This window comes from Epinephelus fuscoguttatus, linkage group LG17, assembly GCF_011397635.1.
Source record: "Epinephelus fuscoguttatus linkage group LG17, E.fuscoguttatus.final_Chr_v1".
Classification (NCBI taxonomy): Eukaryota; Metazoa; Chordata; class Actinopteri; order Perciformes; family Serranidae; genus Epinephelus; species Epinephelus fuscoguttatus.
The window spans coordinates 5,321,487-5,342,353 of NC_064768.1; the positions used below are offsets into that span (position 1 = coordinate 5,321,487).

Genomic DNA, 20,867 nt, shown 5'->3' on the forward strand with positions numbered 1-20,867 from the left:
CCGGAGGATCATTAATGTGTCCTCCTGCATTGCCTTAATATGCAAATTCGGCACATCCAATGCATCAAAATATTGTTTTATAGTTGGAGTCGCAACTCGTTTTCAAACTGTATGGTTTGCCTAAAATGAACAATGCAAGCAATATAGCAGACGATGACCAGCACTAAAATCAACCTGCATAGCTGTCTCTCCATTTTGACATCAGAAAGTGTTGCATTTATCTTGCAAGTATACTCTTCTTCAGTGTTTTGTTTGCTTCCTGGATTTTTTCCGCATGGAAATTCTGGCCAATCAAGAGCAGCTTTCACAAGGCATTTTATCTGGTCCACTTGTAAATGCTGCCATGAAGACACGAACCAACTCTAGGCAATTATGCAATGTTGTAACAAATTAGTCCCTGATTCAGACCAAAGCAAGACAACTCTAGGTCTGAAAGCATCCTTAGACTGATTAGTTTTGGTGGTCAAAGCTCTCTGTGACCTTCTCTGACTTATTCTCATGAATGTTATATCTCAAGAACACTTTGAGGGTATTTTTTGGACTCAGCAATGAGCTGATTGGATTTTAGTGGTCAAAGTGTGACACCACCACAAAGGTGAGGGAAGAGACATGTACAATATTGTTAGAGTGTCTTAAAGTAGAATAGCCTTCAAATATACTGTCAGTGTGTTTTACAGTGTTGCTCTCTTCCCGCTGCTCTATCTTGTTACCACCTGTTCCAGTTCGGGTGTGTTGCTGCACACAGGTGAAGGGGCAATTAATCACGTTGGAGCCTATTTAAGTTTTCCTTAAGTACGTTTTTCTGCTGGTGTCAGTTGGAAGCCAGAGTCAGGTCTCTTATTTTGTGGTCTAAGGTCAGTGTGACCTCACAAAATATGTTTTTGGCCTTGATTCAAGAATTCATATGCTATGTAAGGCAAAACTTTACACAAATGTCTGACAGGATAAAATAATGAAGTGATGACATTTTATATCCAAAGGGTCAAAGGTCAATTTCACTGTGACATCATAATGTCCTGCATAAAACACTTTGCTGTCCATTATTCACCATCATATCTCAAGAACAGAAGTGGAGACATTTGGTCAGATACTGAATTGGTAATCTTGCAGATTGTATAGATCTTCTGTGTGGGAGGCATCCATGTTTTCACAGACATGGCTATAAACTGTGAGAGAGATTTGACTGATGCTCTGAGGCATACAGTCATGGGACGGTAATTCTGGTTGGAATATAATGTAGCTTACACTTTCTGTGGATATCATTATCTCTGTGTCCGTCCAGAATACACATCCTTAAAATTCACGCAGACACTGCAAAACCTCCCTAAGAATCATCGTGTATTTGTTTTCTTCAGTATCGCAGTGATCCAGTGAAAGTTTTCTGTACATGAGTGCACTGTAAACAGGAGTTGCTGATAGCCAGCATCCGTTTGACTTCATGTCAACTTGTAGCCCGCAGCTGAACTGAATGACTCAATGGCAACATCATACACCCTGTTTACATCCCCCAAAGCATAATGGGAACTGTATTTTTAAAGCTTAGCAAATGATCATCCCTAAAATAGAGGTAAGACAAAAAAAAATAAGAGAGACAAAGTCCATTATTGTTTACTCTTTTCTACCACAATCAGTGTTTTATTTGGCACAACGAAGGCTCAGAATGTCCTATTGACTTTTTGGCAGGGGTACGTATCACGTACACATTTAACAGGTGACTAATCACACATATTCAAGCTCTAGTTTATGTGTCATTTCAGTTCTTAGAAATAATTTATCAGAAAAGTAACGTTACAAACAACAGCAAACATTATTCACCAGCAACAATAAAGAGCAAACAATATTTTAAGGCTCAGCCTTCATCATTGTTTATCAGGAAATCATGCCAAACTCTGTGAGTCTGTGTGGGCGGACGTTAGAATATCTGTCCTTTTGGATTTTAATCGCGTATGACTTCAACATGAAACCAGCAGTATTCACAGAAAAGTTCTAGATTCACATTCAGATTTATTTACTCAAGATGAAATCTCATAACCGTAAAACCATCTTGTAGAAAGGTTAAGAGATACAGAAATTCTACTTATCAGATAGTAAGAAATCAATAATAGAATATCTCTTATATTTTAAACCAAAGCTTTTCCGATACATGATTTTTTTAAAACCCCAAAACTTCATATGCCTTTCAACAATGGCTTAAGGAAGATATGACGGGACCCTGTGCACACTGTCATGCTTAACACAAAAAGAGACTTGACATTGGACAACATCCACATGCATATTACAAAGAAATTACTCATTTAATTGAATAGTTTTTATAGTTTATTTATAGATTTCACAGCTTACATAGAAAAAGCATAATTAGTTTGAGATAGCTAGTGACTAGAAAATAAAAATAAAAAAGTAAACCATGACGTAGATGGGTTTGCCCTTTTGAGGACATACTGTATAAAGCAAATGGCACCACTTGTAAATCAGTAACATTATTTTTATCATTCCTCTTTGAACACAGGCATATATTTAAGGTGGCAATCTGAATCACTTTCAAGGACCCACTCTTGCTACAACCTACCCATCCCACAAGCCCATAACCGCAGCACCTACACTGTCTTTATTTAAGCCCATGTCTTTCAAAACGATCCACTCTAATATCTACAAATAAATCAAAATTCCTCTCTATTCAACTATGGATTCATCACCCTCCTTAAATCACACCATCAATAGACGGTCTAATGGCCAAAGACTTTATCACATTTTGCATTCCAATGTGCACGTTAATAAATATTATTTTTACTTTAAAAACGAATGTCAAGGTCGCTGTGACCTTGCATCCATCTCATTCTCTTGAATATGATATCTCAAGAACAGTTTGAGGGAATTTCTTCAAATTTGGCACAAATGTCCACTTAGGGTGCTTTCACACCTTCCCTGATTGATTCAGTTCAATCGAATTCAAGTTTGTTTGCCACCTAAGTGCAGTTTGTTTGGGCAGATGTGAACACAGCACAACAGCAATTGCACTCAAGTGCGCACCAAAACACCTCTCTTTAAGAAGCTCTAGTCCGGTTACAAACGAACTCTGCCGAAAGAACTCTTGTGGTGAAAACTTGTTCCCACCTTGATCCGAACCAACTGCTGTCTCATTACGCATTGTTTGGGTTTAACATGACCATGTCCGGAGGATCATTAATGTGTCCTCCTGCATTGCCTTAATATGCAAATTCGGCACATCCAATGCATCAAAATATTGTTTTATAGTTGGAGTCGCACCTCGTTTTCAAACTGTATGGTTTGCCTAAAATGAACAATGCAAGCAATATAGCAGACGATGACCAGCACTAAAATCAACCTGCATAGCTGTCTCTCCATTTTGACATCAGAAAGTGTTGCATTTATCTTGCAAGTATACTCTTCTTCAGTGTTTTGTTTGCTTCCTGGATTTTTTCCGCATGGAAATTCTGGCCAATCAAGAGCAGCTTTCACAAGGCATTTTATCTGGTCCACTTGTAAATGCTGCCATGAAGACACGAACCAACTCTAGGCAATTATGCAATGTTGTAACAAATTAGTCCCTGATTCAGACCAAAGCAAGACAACTCTAGGTCTGAAAGCATCCTTAGACTGATTAGTTTTTGGTGGTCAAAGCTCACTGTGACCTTCTCTGCCTTATTCTCATGAATGTGATATCTCAAGAACACTTTGAGGGAATTTTTTGGACTCAGCAATGAGCTGATTGGATTTTAGTGGTCAAAGTGTGACACCACCACAAAGGTGAGGGAAGAGACATGTACAATATTGTTAGAGTGTCTTAAAGTAGAATAGCCTTCAAATATACTGTCAGTGTGTTTTACAGTGTTGCTCTCTTCCCGCTGCTCTATCTTGTTACCACCTGTTCCAGTTCGTGTGTTGCTGCACACAGGTGAAGGGGCAATTAATCACGTTGGAGCCTATTTAAGTTTTCCTTAAGTACGTTTTTCTGCTGGTGTCAGTTGGAAGCCAGAGTCAGGTCTCTTATTTTGTGGTCTAAGGTCAGTGTGACCTCACAAAATATGTTTTTGGCCTTGATTCAAGAATTCATATGCTATGTAAGGCAAAACTTTACACAAATGTCTGACAGGATAAAATAATGAAGTGATGACATTTTATATCCAAAGGGTCAAAGGTCAATTTCACTGTGACATCATAATGTCCTGCATAAAACACTTTGCTGTCCATTATTCACCATCATATCTCAAGAACAGAAGTGGAGACATTTGGTCAGATACTGAATTGGTAATCTTGCAGATTGTATAGATCTTCTGTGTGGGAGGCATCCATGTTTTCACAGACATGGCTATAAACTGAGAGAGATTTGACTGATGCTCTGAGGCATACAGTCATGGGACGGTAATTCTGGTTGGAATATAATGTAGCTTACACTTTCTGTGGATATCATTATCTCTGTGTCCGTCCAGAATACACATCCTTAAAATTCACGCAGACACTGCAAAACCTCCCTAAGAATCATCATGTATTTGTTTTCTTCAGTATCGCAGTGATCCAGTGAAAGTTTTCTGTACATGAGTGCACTGTAAACAGGAGTTGCTGATAGCCAGCATCCGTTGACTTCATGTCAACTTGTAGCCCGCAGCTGAACTGAATGACTCAATGGCAACATCATACACCCTGTTTACATCCCCCAAAGCATAATGGGAACTGTATTTTTAAAGCTTAGCAAATGATCATCCCTAAAATAGAGGTAAGACAAAAAAAATAAGAGAGACAAAGTCCATTATTGTTTACTCTTTTCTACCACAATCAGTGTTTTATTTGGCACAACGAAGGCTCAGAATGTCCTATTGACTTTTTGGCAGGGGTACGTATCACGTACACATTTAACAGGTGACTAATCACACATATTCAAGCTCTAGTTTATGTGTCATTTCAGTTCTTAGAAATAATTTATCAGAAAAGTAACGTTACAAACAACAGCAAACATTATTCACCAGCAACAATAAAGAGCAAACAATATTTTAAGGCTCAGCCTTCATCATTGTTTATCAGGAAATCATGCCAAACTCTGTGAGTCTGTGTGGGCGGACGTTAGAATATCTGTCCTTTTGGATTTTAATCGCGTATGTCTTCAACATGAAACCAGCAGTATTCACAGAAAAGTTCTAGATTCACATTCAGATTTATTTACTCAAGATGAAATCTCATAACCGTAAAACCGTCTTGTAGAAAGGTTAAGAGATACAGAAATTCTACTTATCAGATAGTAAGAAATCAATAATAGAATATCTCTTATATTTTAAACCAAAGCTTTTCCGATACATGATTTTTAAAACCCCAAAACTTCATATGCCTTTCAACAATGGCTTAAGGAAGATATGACGGGACCCTGTGCACACTGTCATGCTTAACAAAAAGAGACTTGACATTGGACAACATCCACATGCATATTACAAAGAAATTACTCATTTAATTGAATAGTTTTTATAGTTTATTTATAGATTTCACAGCTTACATAGAAAAAGCATAATTAGTTTGAGATAGCTAGTGACTAGAAAATAAAAATAAAAAAGTAAACCATGACGTAGATGGGTTTGCCCTTTTGAGGACATACTGTATAAAGCAAATGGCACCACTTGTAAATCAGTAACATTATTTTTATCATTCCTCTTTGAACACAGGCATATATTTAAGGTGGCAATCTGAATCACTTTCAAGGACCCACTCTTGCTACAACCTACCCATCCCACAAGCCCATAACCGCAGCACCTACACTGTCTTTATTTAAGCCCATGTCTTTCAAAACGATCCACTCTAATATCTACAAATAAATCAAAATTCCTCTCTATTCAACTATGGATTCATCACCCTCCTTAAATCACACCATCAATAGACGGTCTAATGGCCAAAGACTTTATCACATTTTGCATTCCAATGTGCACGTTAATAAATATTATTTTTACTTTAAAACGAATGTCAAGGTCGCTGTGACCTTGCATCCATCTCATTCTCTTGAATATGATATCTCAAGAACAGTTTGAGGAATTTCTTCAAATTTGGCACAAATGTCCACTTAGGGTGCTTTCACACCTTCCCTGATTGATTCAGTTCAATCGAATTCAAGTTTGTTTGCCACCTAAGTGCAGTTTGTTTGGGCAGATGTGAACACAGCACAACAGCAATTGCACTGGCGCGCACCAAAACACCTCTCTTTAAGTTGCTCTCAGTCCGGTTACAAACGAACTCTGCAGAAATAACTCTTGTGGTGAAAACTTGTTCCCACCTTGATCCGAACAAACTGCTGTCTCATTACGCATTGTTTGTGTTTAACATGACCATGTCCAGAGGATCATTAATGTGTCCTCCTGCATTGCCTTAATATGCAAATTCGCACATCCAATGCATCAAAATATTGTTTTATAGTTGGAGTCGCACCTCGTTTTCAAACTGTATGGTTTGCCTAAAATGAACAATGCAAGCAATATAGCAGACGATGACCAGCACTAAAATCAACCTGCATAGCTGTCTCTCCATTTTGACATCAGAAAGTGTTGCATTTATCTTGCAAGTATACTCTTCTTCAGTGTTTTGTTTGCTTCCTGGATTTTTCCGCATGGAAATTCTGGCCAATCAAGAGCAGCTTTCACAAGGCATTTTATCTGGTCCACTTGTAAATGCTGCCATGAAGACACGAACCAACTCTAGGCAATTATGCAATGTTGTAACAAATTAGTCCCTGATTCAGACCAAAGCAAGACAACTCTAGGTCTGAAAGCATCCTTAGACTGATTAGTTTTTGGTGGTCAAAGCTCACTGTGACCTTCTCTGCCTTATTCTCATGAATGTGATATCTCAAGAACACTTTGGGGGGAATTTTTTGGACTCAGCAATGAGCTGATTGGATTTTAGTGGTCAAAGTGTGACACCACCACAAAGGTGAGGGAAGAGACATGTACAATATTGTTAGAGTGTCTTAAAGTAGAATAGCCTTCAAATATACTGTCAGTGTGTTTTACAGTGTTGCTCTCTTCCCGCTGCTCTATCTTGTTACCACCTGTTCCAGTTCGGGTGTGTTGCTGCACACAGGTGAAGGGGCAATTAATCACGTTGGAGCCTATTTAAGTTTTCCTTAAGTACGTTTTTCTGCTGGTGTCAGTTGGAAGCCAGAGTCAGGTCTCTTATTTTGTGGTCTAAGGTCAGTGTGACCTCACAAAATATGTTTTTGGCCTTGATTCAAGAATTCATATGCTATGTAAGGCAAAACTTTACACAAATGTCTGACAGGATAAAATAATGAAGTGATGACATTTTATATCCAAAGGGTCAAAGGTCAATTTCACTGTGACATCATAATGTCCTGCATAAAACACTTTGCTGTCCATTATTCACCATCATATCTCAAGAACAGAAGTGGAGACATTTGGTCAGATACTGAATTGGTAATCTTGCAGATTGTATAGATCTTCTGTGTGGGAGGCATCCATGTTTTCACAGACATGGCTATAAACTGTGAGAGAGATTTGACTGATGCTCTGAGGCATACAATCATGGGACGGTAATTCTGGTTGGAATATAATGTAGCTTACACTTTCTGTGGATATCATTATCTCTGTGTCCGTCCAGAATACACATCCTTAAAATTCACGCAGACACTGCAAAACCTCCCTAAGAATCATCATGTATTTGTTTTCTTCAGTATCGCAGTGATCCAGTGAAAGTTTTCTGTACATGAGTGCACTGTAAACAGGAGTTGCTGATAGCCAGCATCCGTTTGACTTCATGTCAACTTGTAGCCCGCAGCTGAACTGAATGACTCAATGGCAACATCATACACCCTGTTTACATCCCCCAAAGCATAATGGGAACTGTATTTTTAAAGCTTAGCAAATGATCATCCCTAAAATAGAGGTAAGACAAAAAAAATAAGAGAGACAAAGTCCATTATTGTTTACTCTTTTCTACCACAATCAGTGTTTTATTTGGCACAACGAAGGCTCAGAATGTCCTATTGACTTTTTGGCAGGGGTACGTATCACGTACACATTTAACAGGTGACTAATCACACATATTCAAGCTCTAGTTTATGTGTCATTTCAGTTCTTAGAAATAATTTATCAGAAAAGTAACGTTACAAACAACAGCAAACATTATTCACCAGCAACAATAAAGAGCAAACAATATTTTAAGGCTCAGCCTTCATCATTGTTTATCAGGAAATCATGCCAAACTCTGTGAGTCTGTGTGGGCGGACGTTAGAATATCTGTCCTTTTGGATTTTAATCGCGTATGACCTCAACATGAAACCAGCAGTATTCACAGAAAAGTTCTAGATTCACATTCAGATTTATTTACTCAAGATGAAATCTCATAACCGTAAAACCGTCTTGTAGAAAGGTTAAGAGATACAGAAATTCTACTTATCAGATAGTAAGAAATCAATAATAGAATATCTCTTATATTTTAAACCAAAGCTTTTCCGATACATGATTTTTTTTAAAACCCCAAAACTTCATATGCCTTTCAACAATGGCTTAAGGAAGATATGACGGGACCCTGTGCACACTGTCATGCTTAACACAAAAAGAGACTTGACATTGGACAACATCCACATGCATATTACAAAGAAATTACTCATTTAATTGAATAGTTTTATAGTTTATTTATAGATTTCACAGCTTACATAGAAAAGCATAATTAGTTTGAGATAGCTAGTGACTAGAAAATAAAAATAAAAAAGTAAACCATGACGTAGATGGGTTTGCCCTTTTGAGGACATACTGTATAAAGCAAATGGCACCACTTGTAAATCAGTAACATTATTTTTATCATTCCTCTTTGAACACAGGCATATATTTAAGGTGGCAATCTGAATCACTTTCAAGGACCCACTCTTGCTACAACCTACCCATCCCACAAGCCCATAACCGCAGCACCTACACTGTCTTTATTTAAGCCCATGTCTTTCAAAACGATCCACTCTAATATCTACAAATAAATCAAAATTCCTCTCTATTCAACTATGGATTCATCACCCTCCTTAAATCATACCATCAATAGACGGTCTAATGGCCAAAGACTTTATCACATTTTGCATTCCAATGTGCACGTTAATAAATATTATTTTTACTTTAAAAACGTGTCTTTCCTGATTGAAATATAATGCCACTATAACAACAAAGTAATGAATGCTTTTGAAAATGTGTATTTCTTGGTAAAACACTTTTGTTAAAACAAGTGCAACTGAGCTTAATCATAAAAAAGTAGTGCTAATATTATACTTTCATAGCATATGGTACTATTTACCACAACAGAGTGAATTTCATGTGTTTCTGTTCTGTCTTGTTGTAAATTCATCCTATACTGGAAAAAACAACACATGCCTATCCCAAGGTGTCACATATTTGTCAGTGGACTTTTACGTTTACGTATAATGCACTAGGAATCCCTCTGCATCTGCTGTTGACATTCCAAGATGAACAGCGGTGGGACACCAATAAAAGCACGTGGTTAGGTTTGGAAAAACACATCATGGTGTGGTTCTACATTCATACAGGAAGCAAACACCGGGCACCCATCCACCTCCCCTCCCGCCCGGCCTATCAGAACTTTCTAACTGCTTATATTACATCATTATCAGTGGAGTTTCAAACTGATGCCATCCAGTGGTGTATCATACTGCTTCGAAAGGTGCCGTCCTGCTGCCCAGCTCATATCACAACAATGCAAGAAGTTTCATCCGGCCCGTGTTTTACGACGTAACTCCCCGTGTCTTACGGCGTAACTCCCCGTGTCTTACCATATACTTATTGGGACTTTCATGGTAACTCTCTGACATCTACATGGCATTTTAGAGGAACCTGTTGTGTAGTTTCGCTTGTCTTACAGTAGACCTGCCGGGGTCTTACAGTGGAACTGCTACTGTCTTATGCTGTCACTCCCAGTGTCTTATAATGGAACTTCATGCGTCTTACCTTGCACTTACTGGGACTTCCCGGGTGACTCTCTGACATCTACCATGACATTTTGGGGGAGCCTATATGGTTTAGTTTCACTTATGACTTACAGTGTAACTCGCTATGTCTTACAGTAAAACGTCTTACAGTCCAACTCCTGATGTCTTACCATGTAGGCCTACTTATTAAAACTTATAACTATAAAATCAGATATGATTTACAGTTTTAAAATACACGAAAATCATACTGCAATATGTAACCTGTTTAATCACACAATGACAACTTCAGAGTTATAAAATATCTTTATTCTTTACCACGCAGACACCTGGTACTTACATGCTAAGTGCCCAAGACTTCACCTGTAAGTACCAGGGACCGGGCTGTATTGTAAAGTGCACACTGTTCACCCTTCCTTACCATGCAGGTACCTAGTACTTACACTCTAAGCACCCGAGACTTCTGCTGTACCTACCAGGGACTTTCCCTGTAATTACCAGAGACCTACACTGTACTTATCAGGGACCGGGCTGTATTGTAAAGTGCACACTGTTCACCCTTCCTTACCATGCAGGTACCTGGTACTTACACTCTAAGCACCCGAGACTTCTGCTGTACCTACCAGGACTTTCCTGTAATTACCAGAGACCTACACTGTACTTATCAGGACCGGGCTGTATTATAAAGTGCACACTGTTCACCCTTCCTTACCATGCAGGTACCTAGTACTTACACTCTAAGCACCCGAGACTTCTGCTGTACCTACCAGGACTTTCCTGTAATTACCAGAGACCTACACTGTACTTATCAGGAGCGGGCTGTATTATAAATTGCACACTGTTCACCCTTCCTTACCATGCAGGTACCTGGTACTTACACTCATTGTGTGATTAAACAGGTTACATATTGCAGTATGATTTTCGTGTATTTTAAAACTGTAAATCATATCTGATTTTATAGTTATAAGTTTTAATAAGTAGGCCTACATGGTAAGACAAAAGGAGTTGGACTGTAAGACGTTTTACTGTAAGACATAGCGAGTTACACTGTAAGTCATAAGTGAAACTAAACCATATAGGCTCCCCCAAAATGTCATGGTAGATGTCAGAGAGTCACCCGGGAAGTCCCAGTAAGTGCAAGGTAAGACGCATGAAGTTCCATTATAAGACACTGGGAGTGACAGCATAAGACAGTAGCAGTTCCACTGTAAGACCCCGGCAGGTCTTAGAGGAGTTACGCCGTAAGACACGGGGAGTTATGCCGTAAGACACGGGGAGTTACGTCGTAAAACACGGGCTGTATTATAAAGTGCTACCTTAGCACTTGCAGTATTGTTCACAGTACCAAATCATTACAGACCCAACAAACATCATGGATGGCTTCTAGTTGTATTGGTGCCTGTGCAAAAAATATGTCTAACTTATATCTGTATAACGCAGAAGTGTTCACTGTAGCCAGCTCAGCTTCCATGTTGTCCCTAGTCACCATGTCAGCAGTTCAGAAGTTCACAAACTTTGACTGTTGGTGACCGTTGAGGGTGAGAAGTGTCTGTCATTCCACACTGTGCAGTGTGAAATAAATTGTAACTTTCTAACTTTATAAATATTAAGTATTTAGTACAGAAGTATGAGACACACTACCTGTTCTTTGATACCTGCATGTGTGAGGTCCTCAGCCAATCTGCTTACTGAGTGTTGTTAAAAGAAAAGATGATTTAATACAGCGGTAAACATGACATCATCCCATCGTTTTTGTAATGTGTTACAGGCCATCAAACTCAGAATGAGTGTAGTGTGAACATTAAATATCCTGTCTTTTGTTCTGTATTCAGTTGAATATAGGTGACAAATCATTTGCAAAGGATTGCATTCTGTTTTTATTACACAGCATTACAACTTTATATATAACTATATATACTTTTATATAACTGTATATGATTGTTGGGTTTGGGCAGGTTTTTAATAGGTCCAATTCAGAAATTGGACCCATGGAGACCTCTGCCTGGAGCTGGCAGGATACAGGGAGAGACGGTGACTAAGTGTGGAGGTACTAAACCAGTGGTTCCCAACTAGTCCATCCACAGGATCCAGATTTCTCCTTAGTCATTAGTTCAAGGTCCACACAGGTTGATATATTCAGCGTCATACTTGCATTGAACACAGTGAACTGCCTGAACGACTACCGCCCAGTGGCTCTCACGCCCATCATTGCAAAGTGTTTTGAGAGACTCATCCTCCCCTCCATCAAGTCTGCCATCCCTGTTGACCTTGACCAACATCAGTTTGCATACCGAACTAGTAGGTCGACCGAGGATGCTGTCATGATGGTGCTCCACACAGCCCTCACTCACTTGGACCAGAGCAACATCTATGTAAGGATGCTGTTTGTGGATTTCAGCTCCGCATTCATCATAATCATCCTCCAAAAACTGGTCCTGAAACTGAGCAACCTGGGCTTAGGCAGTTCACTATGCGCATGGATACTGGACTTCCTCAGGAACAGACCTCATCACGTCAGGATGGGAGACCGCACTTCCTCCACACTCATCCTGAACACCAGAACACTACAGGGGTGTGTCCTCAGCCCCCTCCTCTTCTCCCTCTTCACCCATGACTGCTCCCCCATCCACCCCACAAACACCATTGTCAAGTTCGCTGACAACACCACCATTGTAGGACTGATTAGGAACAATGATGAGTCAGCCTACAGGGAGGAGGTCGAACGCCTGACAGACTGGTGCCTCCATAACAACCTGGACCTCAACACAGCCAAAACCAAGGAAATTATTGTGGATTTAAGAAAATCCCAAAAGACTGAGCCCCCCACCCTCTCCATCAAAGGAGAGGAAGTTGAGAGGGTGGAGAGCTTTAAATTCCTTGGTCTCCACATTTTGGCCAACCTCACCTGGTCCGTCCAAACCTCCTATCAGGTGAGAAAGGCCCACCAGCGACTTTATTTCCTCAGGAAGTTAAAGCAGACCCACCTCCCCCGCCCACGGCTGGTTAACTTTTACAGGGCCTCCATCGAGTCCATCCTGACCTACTGCTGCACAGGTGGTTCACCAGCTGCACCGCAGAGGACAGGAAGGACCTACAGCGGGTGGTGAGGACCGCAGAGAAGATCATCGGGACCACAATGCCCCCCCTCAAAGACACTTACATTGGCCGACTTCTCAGGAAGGCCAGAAACATCAGCACAGACCCCACTCACCCCGGACATTCCCTATTCTCCCCCCTCCCCTCTGGAAAGAGATACCGCTCTCTTAAAGCCAGAACAGCCAGACTCATTAACAGCTTCTTCCCCCAGGCCGTCAAAACCATCACCCCACCCATCCCACCCAAAGACTGACACTGGAACCACACTAAAATACTGAGTGTTAACGGTGACAAAAAGTATTCTTATTCTCTTACATTCCTGTCCCCCTCAGGATGACCTGTGATCATTCTGATCCTCTGTAATACTTATCACCAAAGTCCCAAAAACGGATGATGTTCCCTCCACCCTCTGCTGGACTTTGAGTTTAAAGTTAATTAGGAAATGTTATCATGCTGACACAATGTAAGGACACCACCTGTGTTGCGTGCCGACATATTAGACTGAACATAAAAAAAACAAATAATAATAATAAGAAATACAGTTACCATTTGGCCATGTCATCAAACTAGTTCCTGTGTCTGTCAAGTTGCTGGAAATTCACTGAACTTAAAAATAAAGTCTGTGTGTTTTTTCTTTTTACAAATTTGAAACATTTGCAAGTCACTTGCAGTCCATTCAGAATGGACCCGAGACCCACTTGGGACCATAACCCACCAGTTGGGAACGATTGTGCTAGAGCTGAAAGCTAGTGATAAATAATTACATTTTAAAAATCAGTTTTTAAAGAGACAAGAAGCCAATGCAAAAATGCTATAACAGGTGTAGTGTCCTCTCTTTTGCTTTTTTTTTGGTTCAGAGCTGAAAGGTGGAATTATGTAAAACTAAAACATATTAGCTGGCATCTTGTCCTTTTTTAACCTTTTTATACAGAAATGCAGCTAACTGAACTTAAACTGGGTAAATTAGAGGGTCAGTAACACACTGAGCACACACACACTTTGGACCGGCCGAGGTCAGGTGGGGACTTGAGGACAGTTATAAACCAACCTGGTTCGCTCCTCTCACTGTGCTGTCCTGACACATCACAGAGCAGAGGGTGCATTTGATTTGCGTCTCAAAACAGGATGAGTGTTGTGAAGCAAGCAACGCTGCTGCTGCTGCTGGCGGTGATCAGCACCTACGCAGACCACCACCACGACTGTCACGGTCTGACCAAAAAGCTGCCAGAAACAGACCTGCACAAGGTGAGTCTGAGATCTGACGTCCATCACTCCTGTGAGGACTGAGCTTTTCACAGTCACATAATTCATTTTTTTTAAACTTACAGTAATTGAACTCTGTAGAGTCTTTCCAATAAAAACGAATACATTTATAAGTCACTGAGGGGTGAACGGGGAGAACTTCTTCGGAGGCGTGTTCTGGGCAAAAACAATAAACAAATGTCCAATACTGAGTTGTCTTTGAGTGCGGTGACCCATTTATTTGCTCTTTCTTTATGCTCACCTTAGCACAGGTAAAACACAGGTAATCCACAGGTAAGTTTTCCGTCATTAAGTTAACTTTCAACACAAGTAAGTTTCATTCATCAATCTGTTTGTTGAGACGCCACGCTGATACTGACACGGTCAAAAACTGTATGCTTCCCCCTTCCACACCTGCTGCTCATCACCTATATGCCTTTTCTGAGCTAATGCTCCACCCAGTGTTCAAACAGAAAACTACATACAACAATGCATATGGTCACCTGTGATATAAACATAAAAAATCAACAAAAAACAAAAGTACTTTATGGCTCCAACAAACTTTATACAAGTTCATTTAACTTTTGGTCTGTCCTGTCAGCCTGGTCTGCCAACAAGTATGTTCAAATTAATACGCAGAGGTGGAGGAGAAGTACTCAGATCCTTTACTTAAGTAAAAGTAGAAACACCACAGTCTAAAAATACTCCAGTAAATGTCCGGAATTCAAAATGTGACTGAAACAAAAGCACAAAAATATTATTAGAAAAATGTACTTAAAGTGAAGTGAGCGGTGGTGCTGCTGGCAATCAGCACCTACGCATCAAAGGACCACATCTGACTCTGACTCTGTCTCCCTCCTCCCACAGATTTTTGGGGACTGGGTTCTGGTCTGGTCCATCTCTAAGCATGAGAAAGCTCCAGGCCTGTGGTCTGACCTCACCAGCTCCCACGTCGAGCTCCGACTTCTCCCTGACAACCACACCATCACCTTCACTGAGAGGAACATGTTCCAGTGAGTGCTCACATTATGGACTGTTTAACAGTGGTTTAGGTATGTTACATCAGTCCACCGTTGGGGATGGATTCATATCTAGCATATAGACATGAGAGTGGTATCAACCTGAACATCAAACTCTGCCAAAAAGCAAATGAGCATATCCCACACTCCAGAGTAAACGTCCATAAAGCCACTTAGAAATCAAAGGGGACAAAAAAGACCCTCAATCATTATGTTTTCAATCAGTTTTCTCCAGTATCAAAGTAGTCCAGTGATAGTTGTCTGTGCATCCACTACAGACAGGAACTGCTGATAGCTAATTACTTTTAGTGGAGACTACTTGCAAACGCAAACACAAAGTCGCAAGTTGTAGCCCACAGCGTCACTCATTTAAACCATGGCAACAATATATTTCTGTATACATTTCTATATACATTCCCCAAAACATTATGGGAAATCACAAATGGTAGCGCATGATTATCTTCTAAATAGACCCTTTTAGGGCAGATGTCACAATGACATCAGTTTGTTAGCTGGAGGCAAAACCTGTATCTCTACCACAGGGCTGTAGGCTACATTAAAAATGTTGTGTTTTTGTGTTATTGGGAGCCAGAATAGAAGGAGTCATGGCTCAACACTTAAATTTCATCACATTCCAGCCGCCACTGTCCGTCAACAAAAACAAAGACAACTATGGTTAAATGTGATATGACGGACCTGACAGAGGCCATCATCAAAAATGCTCTCATGTACACTTCATATCAAGTAAAAAAAAGTATTTCCAGGAATGAAAAATGTTATGTGTATTAAGGTTTGTCATGTCCACCTCATCAGAAATTGGGGAAGTATTGAGAGAAACCAGTTCTGAGAGAGAAAAATGTAGTTAAAGTATTGCAGTAAAAGTAGTGTTTGGTTCCTCTGACTGATAATATTACATATGACATCATTAGATTATTAATACTGAAGCATCAGTATTAGAGCAGCATGTTACTGTTGTAGTTACTGGAGGTGGAGCTAGTTTCATAAACTTGACTATTGTTATTATGATTAGGCCTGTCACAATAACAAATTTTGCTGTGCAATTAATTGCATCAGAAATCATTGCAATAAGCGATTAATATTGGGTAATATTGTGCTTTTAAGACCATTTTTATTATTGTGTAATTTTGCTGTTTTTAGACCATTTTTTACTTATATAATGATAATAAAGGCATAATGATGCAAATACACCCTTTTAAAGAGAAATAAACATTTATTTAACAAGAATATTTAGGAATGCAAAAAAGAACATTTAAATATCCAAAATAACAAAATAAATAAAGACCTTATAAATACAGAAAAAATAGCTGTCAGTCTCTCACTCTCAGGTGTGCAGTTAAGTTGATCGTATTCACTCTTTTTGTTGAGATGGTTTTAGAACAAACCTGGCACACCGGCTCGTCCAAATTACTGGGCTCCCCTCTGTCATTTGGTTTAAATCCAAAATACTCCCACACAGGGCCATGGCATTTGGTTTAGGAACAAGTTCCCTGTCTTTCTCTTACGCTCAACTCTCTGTTTTTATCTCTGCCTCGTCTCCCCCTCACGAAGATAACGCTGTGTGTGTGTGTGTGTGTGTGTGTGTGTGTGTGTGTGTGTGTGTGTGTGTGTGTATGTGTGTGTGTGTGTGTGTAGCCCATAGCCCCGCCTCCCCCACAGAGACAAAGACACTCGACAAGAGCTTTCCCTCCGTTCATTACGCTAATAAACCAACTCACCTGGCTGACAGACGATGCATGGCAGTGAACACTCTTGTCGTCCAGTCTCTTTAGTGGAGAGAGATGAGGAAAACAAACATGCATGAATATGGTAATTAATCCCTTTTGATTTACCATGCAATTAACCGACTTATCGCATATCGCGACAGGCCTAATTATGATTCACAGTTCCGCCCGCTCCCGTTGACTTTTTTTCCCATCCCCTCCCAATCACGTGACAAATAGTGAAACTGATTCCCATCTCATGGGAATCCCACGGGAATCACGTGACCCGTGGGACTCCCGAAAAAATGTCAACCTCTAGTCCATATGGACTTGGGTTGGGAACTGGAGGGTCGCCTGTTCAAGTCCCTGTCCGGACCAAATATGGAGCGTGGACTGGTAGCTGGAGATGTCAGTTCACCTCCTGGGCACTGCCAAGGTGCCCTTGAGCAAGGCACCGACCCCCCCCCAACTGCTCGGGGCGCCTGACCAAGGCAGCTCCCTCATTCTCCACTTAGTGCATGTATAGGTCCTGTTTGTGCATGTGTGTGTTCGGACCTGTGAGTAATTGACAGCAAGAGTGAAAAAATTGAATTTCTAAAGTAAAGTATTTATAAAGTATATCAGAAACATTCTGACAGTGCTCTGAGTTTACAAACTGTCCACTTTGTGCCAGAGTGTGCTCCGGGACTGGGAATGAATATTTCCAAAAACACTACTAATATCATCTTCCTCTGTTATCTAAAACAATCCAACAGAACTTGCTAGCTAGTGCTAGCTAATGTCTGTCGAGAATTGTTTTCCCTCCAGCTAAGCCCCACCCACCAAAAAACATCATACTGTTTACTAAGAGTAAAAGGGTCTATAAAAATAAGGCAAAGAATAATATTAGGTGTGACATACAAAAAAAAATCCACATTAACATGTTTTTTATCCCTGTAAACTGCTACTCTCCTTTATCCATTCATATGCAGGTTTTACCTGTGATAAAACCCTATTTTCATTAAGATGAAACAAACACAAACAAAAATTTCAGCAATGGATGCAGGGTTTGGGGATGCAGTCGTCTCAAATTTGTGTGAGGGGGGGGCCCATAATGTCAGACTTTGACAATCCCTGAGCAAGAGAGAGCAAATACACCTCAAATGATAGTGGCCCAAGAACTGAACCCTAGGGGACTCCACAAGTCATGGTGATTTGTTCAGATTTATCATCACCAATGGCAACAACATAGCCCCTGCCTCTGAAATATGATCCCATACAATCCTTAGCATTATTAGGATCAATAATCATCTAGACTTATCAATTTTCAAGGTTTCTTGAAGGGTAAAGGGACAGGGACAAAATATATAATTTGAGTTCCCAAAATCATAAAAATATATTTCTCTTCTTACCAGTATTGCTGTTTATCAGTCTAGATTGTTTTGGTGTGAGTTGCAGAGTGATGGAAATACTGGCTCACTTTCGATGTCTGCTTTCTCTCAAATTAATGGAAATTAATCTAAATTTGGCTCAGGGTGCTCATTGCACCAAAAACATGCATTTGAAAAACTCAACAACATTTCTCTACTGTTAGCTTACTTAATATCACTGAGCTAGTTAATGTTACAGTTTACCTAAGACAGATGGCACACAGGAGTCCTTACACAGAACAAGATGTAAGAGTCACAGTCTTCATGTTGGGTTGTCTGTTTTTGTTGTTGTCTTCTCAGTAATGCATACTGTATTAACTACTTCATCAACATGACAACGGACGAGTCTCACAACTACACACTGCAAATCATCGGAGGCAGTGAGTTGCATTAATACACACACACACACACACACACACACACACACACGTTTTTCTATACTTCCAAGGACCGTCACTGACATAATGCACTACCTAGCCCCTAACGTTGACCATCACAAGAGTCCCTAACCCTGACCTGAACCTTATTCTAATCTGAGCCTTCAAACACTACTCTGAAGTCACAATGCAGAACTGTCCTTACCGCAATGATTTAGAAAATGAAATTTCAAGAGCAAACAATTTATATAGTATAGTATAGTATAGTATAGTATAGTTTAAGTCAAGGTCATGGCATGACAACTTTATCTACATAGCAATTAACACACAAATACAGTGGATCCAAATTGCTCCACCATCTAAAAACCCAAACCAAAGGACGGAAATAAACACAAAAATTTGAGTTATGATAGCAAAAACATAATAACTGTAATAATAGTTTAGTATAGTATAGTAAAGTATAGTATAGCACTGTACGGTACAGTATAGTATAGTATTATATAGTACAGTATGGCATAGTATAATATAGTAGAGTATAGTCTGGCACAACACGGCACAGCACAGCCTAGTATAGTATAGTATAGTATAGCAAAGCACAGTATAGTACAGTACAGTACAGTATAGTATAGTATAGCAAAGCACTGTATAGCACAGTATAGCACAGTACAGTACAGTACAGTACAGTATAGTACAGTATAGTATAGTATAGTATAGTATAGTATAGTATAGCATTGTATAGCATAGTATAATATAGCACAGTGTAGTATACTATGCTATAGTATAATATAGCACAGTGTAGTATAGTATGGCACAGCATAAGACAACACAGTACAGTATAGTATAGAACAGTACAGTTATATTACAGTGCAGACCTGTTGATATAGTGGTGGTGGTGGTAGCAGCAGATTCTCTTGATGTATTATCATGCACATTTGTTATTATTATGATTAATGCTGAAATGTTTCTTCATTTTGATAATACTTCTTGATACTATGATCATACAACTGTGGTTGTTGCTCTTGATGTTGCTGTTCTTGTTTTACTGATGACGTACGTTGTTTGTGTATTTGTGTGTGTGTTTGTGTTAGCGATGGAGATAAATGGAACTATTAGTCCGGACAATGAGTTAGGTCATTTGGGTTTCTATGAGAGCTGCCCTGACTGTCTGGTGTTTGTCTGGAGGGGTGAAGACCACTGCCTGATGATCTACAGTAAACTCACCACACACACACACACACACACACACACACACACACACACACATTCATATCCTTGTCTTTACACAAAAACACATTCTTCAAGTGTATGTTTTGTGTGCGTGTGTGTGTGTTTCAGAGAAGGACGGGGAACATCGCGATGCTGAGTTGTTGAAAGCAGCTCGCAGCAATCACACCAAATTGGCAGAGTGTCTGGGATTCCCTCATGACAAAGCATTCCACTACGATGGGGCTGCAGGTCCGTTTCTGTGTGCGGTCTGCATGTTTTTACTCCCACAGTCGATAGTTCAAGTAAAAACTGCAAATAAGTAAATGACATAACTGATACAATTAAATTATTTATCTTCTCGTCTCCACAGATTTTTGTCATAAGAAATCATCTCCAGATGAGGTTGAACATGAAGGATGACCATCATGACAAGGTTGACCAGCATGAGAAGACTGAACAGCACAAGAAGGTTGATCCAACTCAGAAGGCTGCAGAGTCCTGAATGACAAACATCAGAGTGTCAACATATATCAGAAATGTCCTCAACTGTTAAAATAAAATTATATACTAAAACCTGGATGTGTGGTTTTGCTTTTTTCAGGTGGCTTCACATCACATTATTGTTTGTTGTTTTGGACTGAATCACTTTCAGATTCCGCCACTTCATATGTCCACCTAAAAGGTCCACTCTAAAACGTAAGGCAAAATGCCAGACAAGGTGTCCATTATCAGGAATTACTGGACAACAGGTTATAATAATAATAATTGAAAAAAATAAAGATAGATAAATACTACTACTACTACTACTACTACTAATAATAATAATAATAATAATAATAATAATAATGGTAAGTGCTATATCA

The 20,867-nt window shown here is 39.7% G+C and overlaps 1 protein-coding gene across 1 annotated transcript; it reads left to right on the plus strand.

The window, feature by feature from the left end:
- Positions 1-14,080: 14,080 nt before the first annotated feature.
- Positions 14,081-20,577, plus strand: LOC125904318 (saxitoxin and tetrodotoxin-binding protein 2-like). Its single transcript, XM_049601660.1, has 6 exons — positions 14,081-14,275; positions 15,140-15,285; positions 18,722-18,801; positions 19,887-20,009; positions 20,134-20,253; positions 20,375-20,577. The coding sequence occupies exons 1-6, from the start codon at positions 14,156-14,158 to the stop codon at positions 20,422-20,424; spliced, it is 639 nt and encodes a 212-aa protein (XP_049457617.1). The 5' UTR covers positions 14,081-14,155; the 3' UTR covers positions 20,425-20,577.
- Positions 20,578-20,867: the final 290 nt, after the last annotated feature.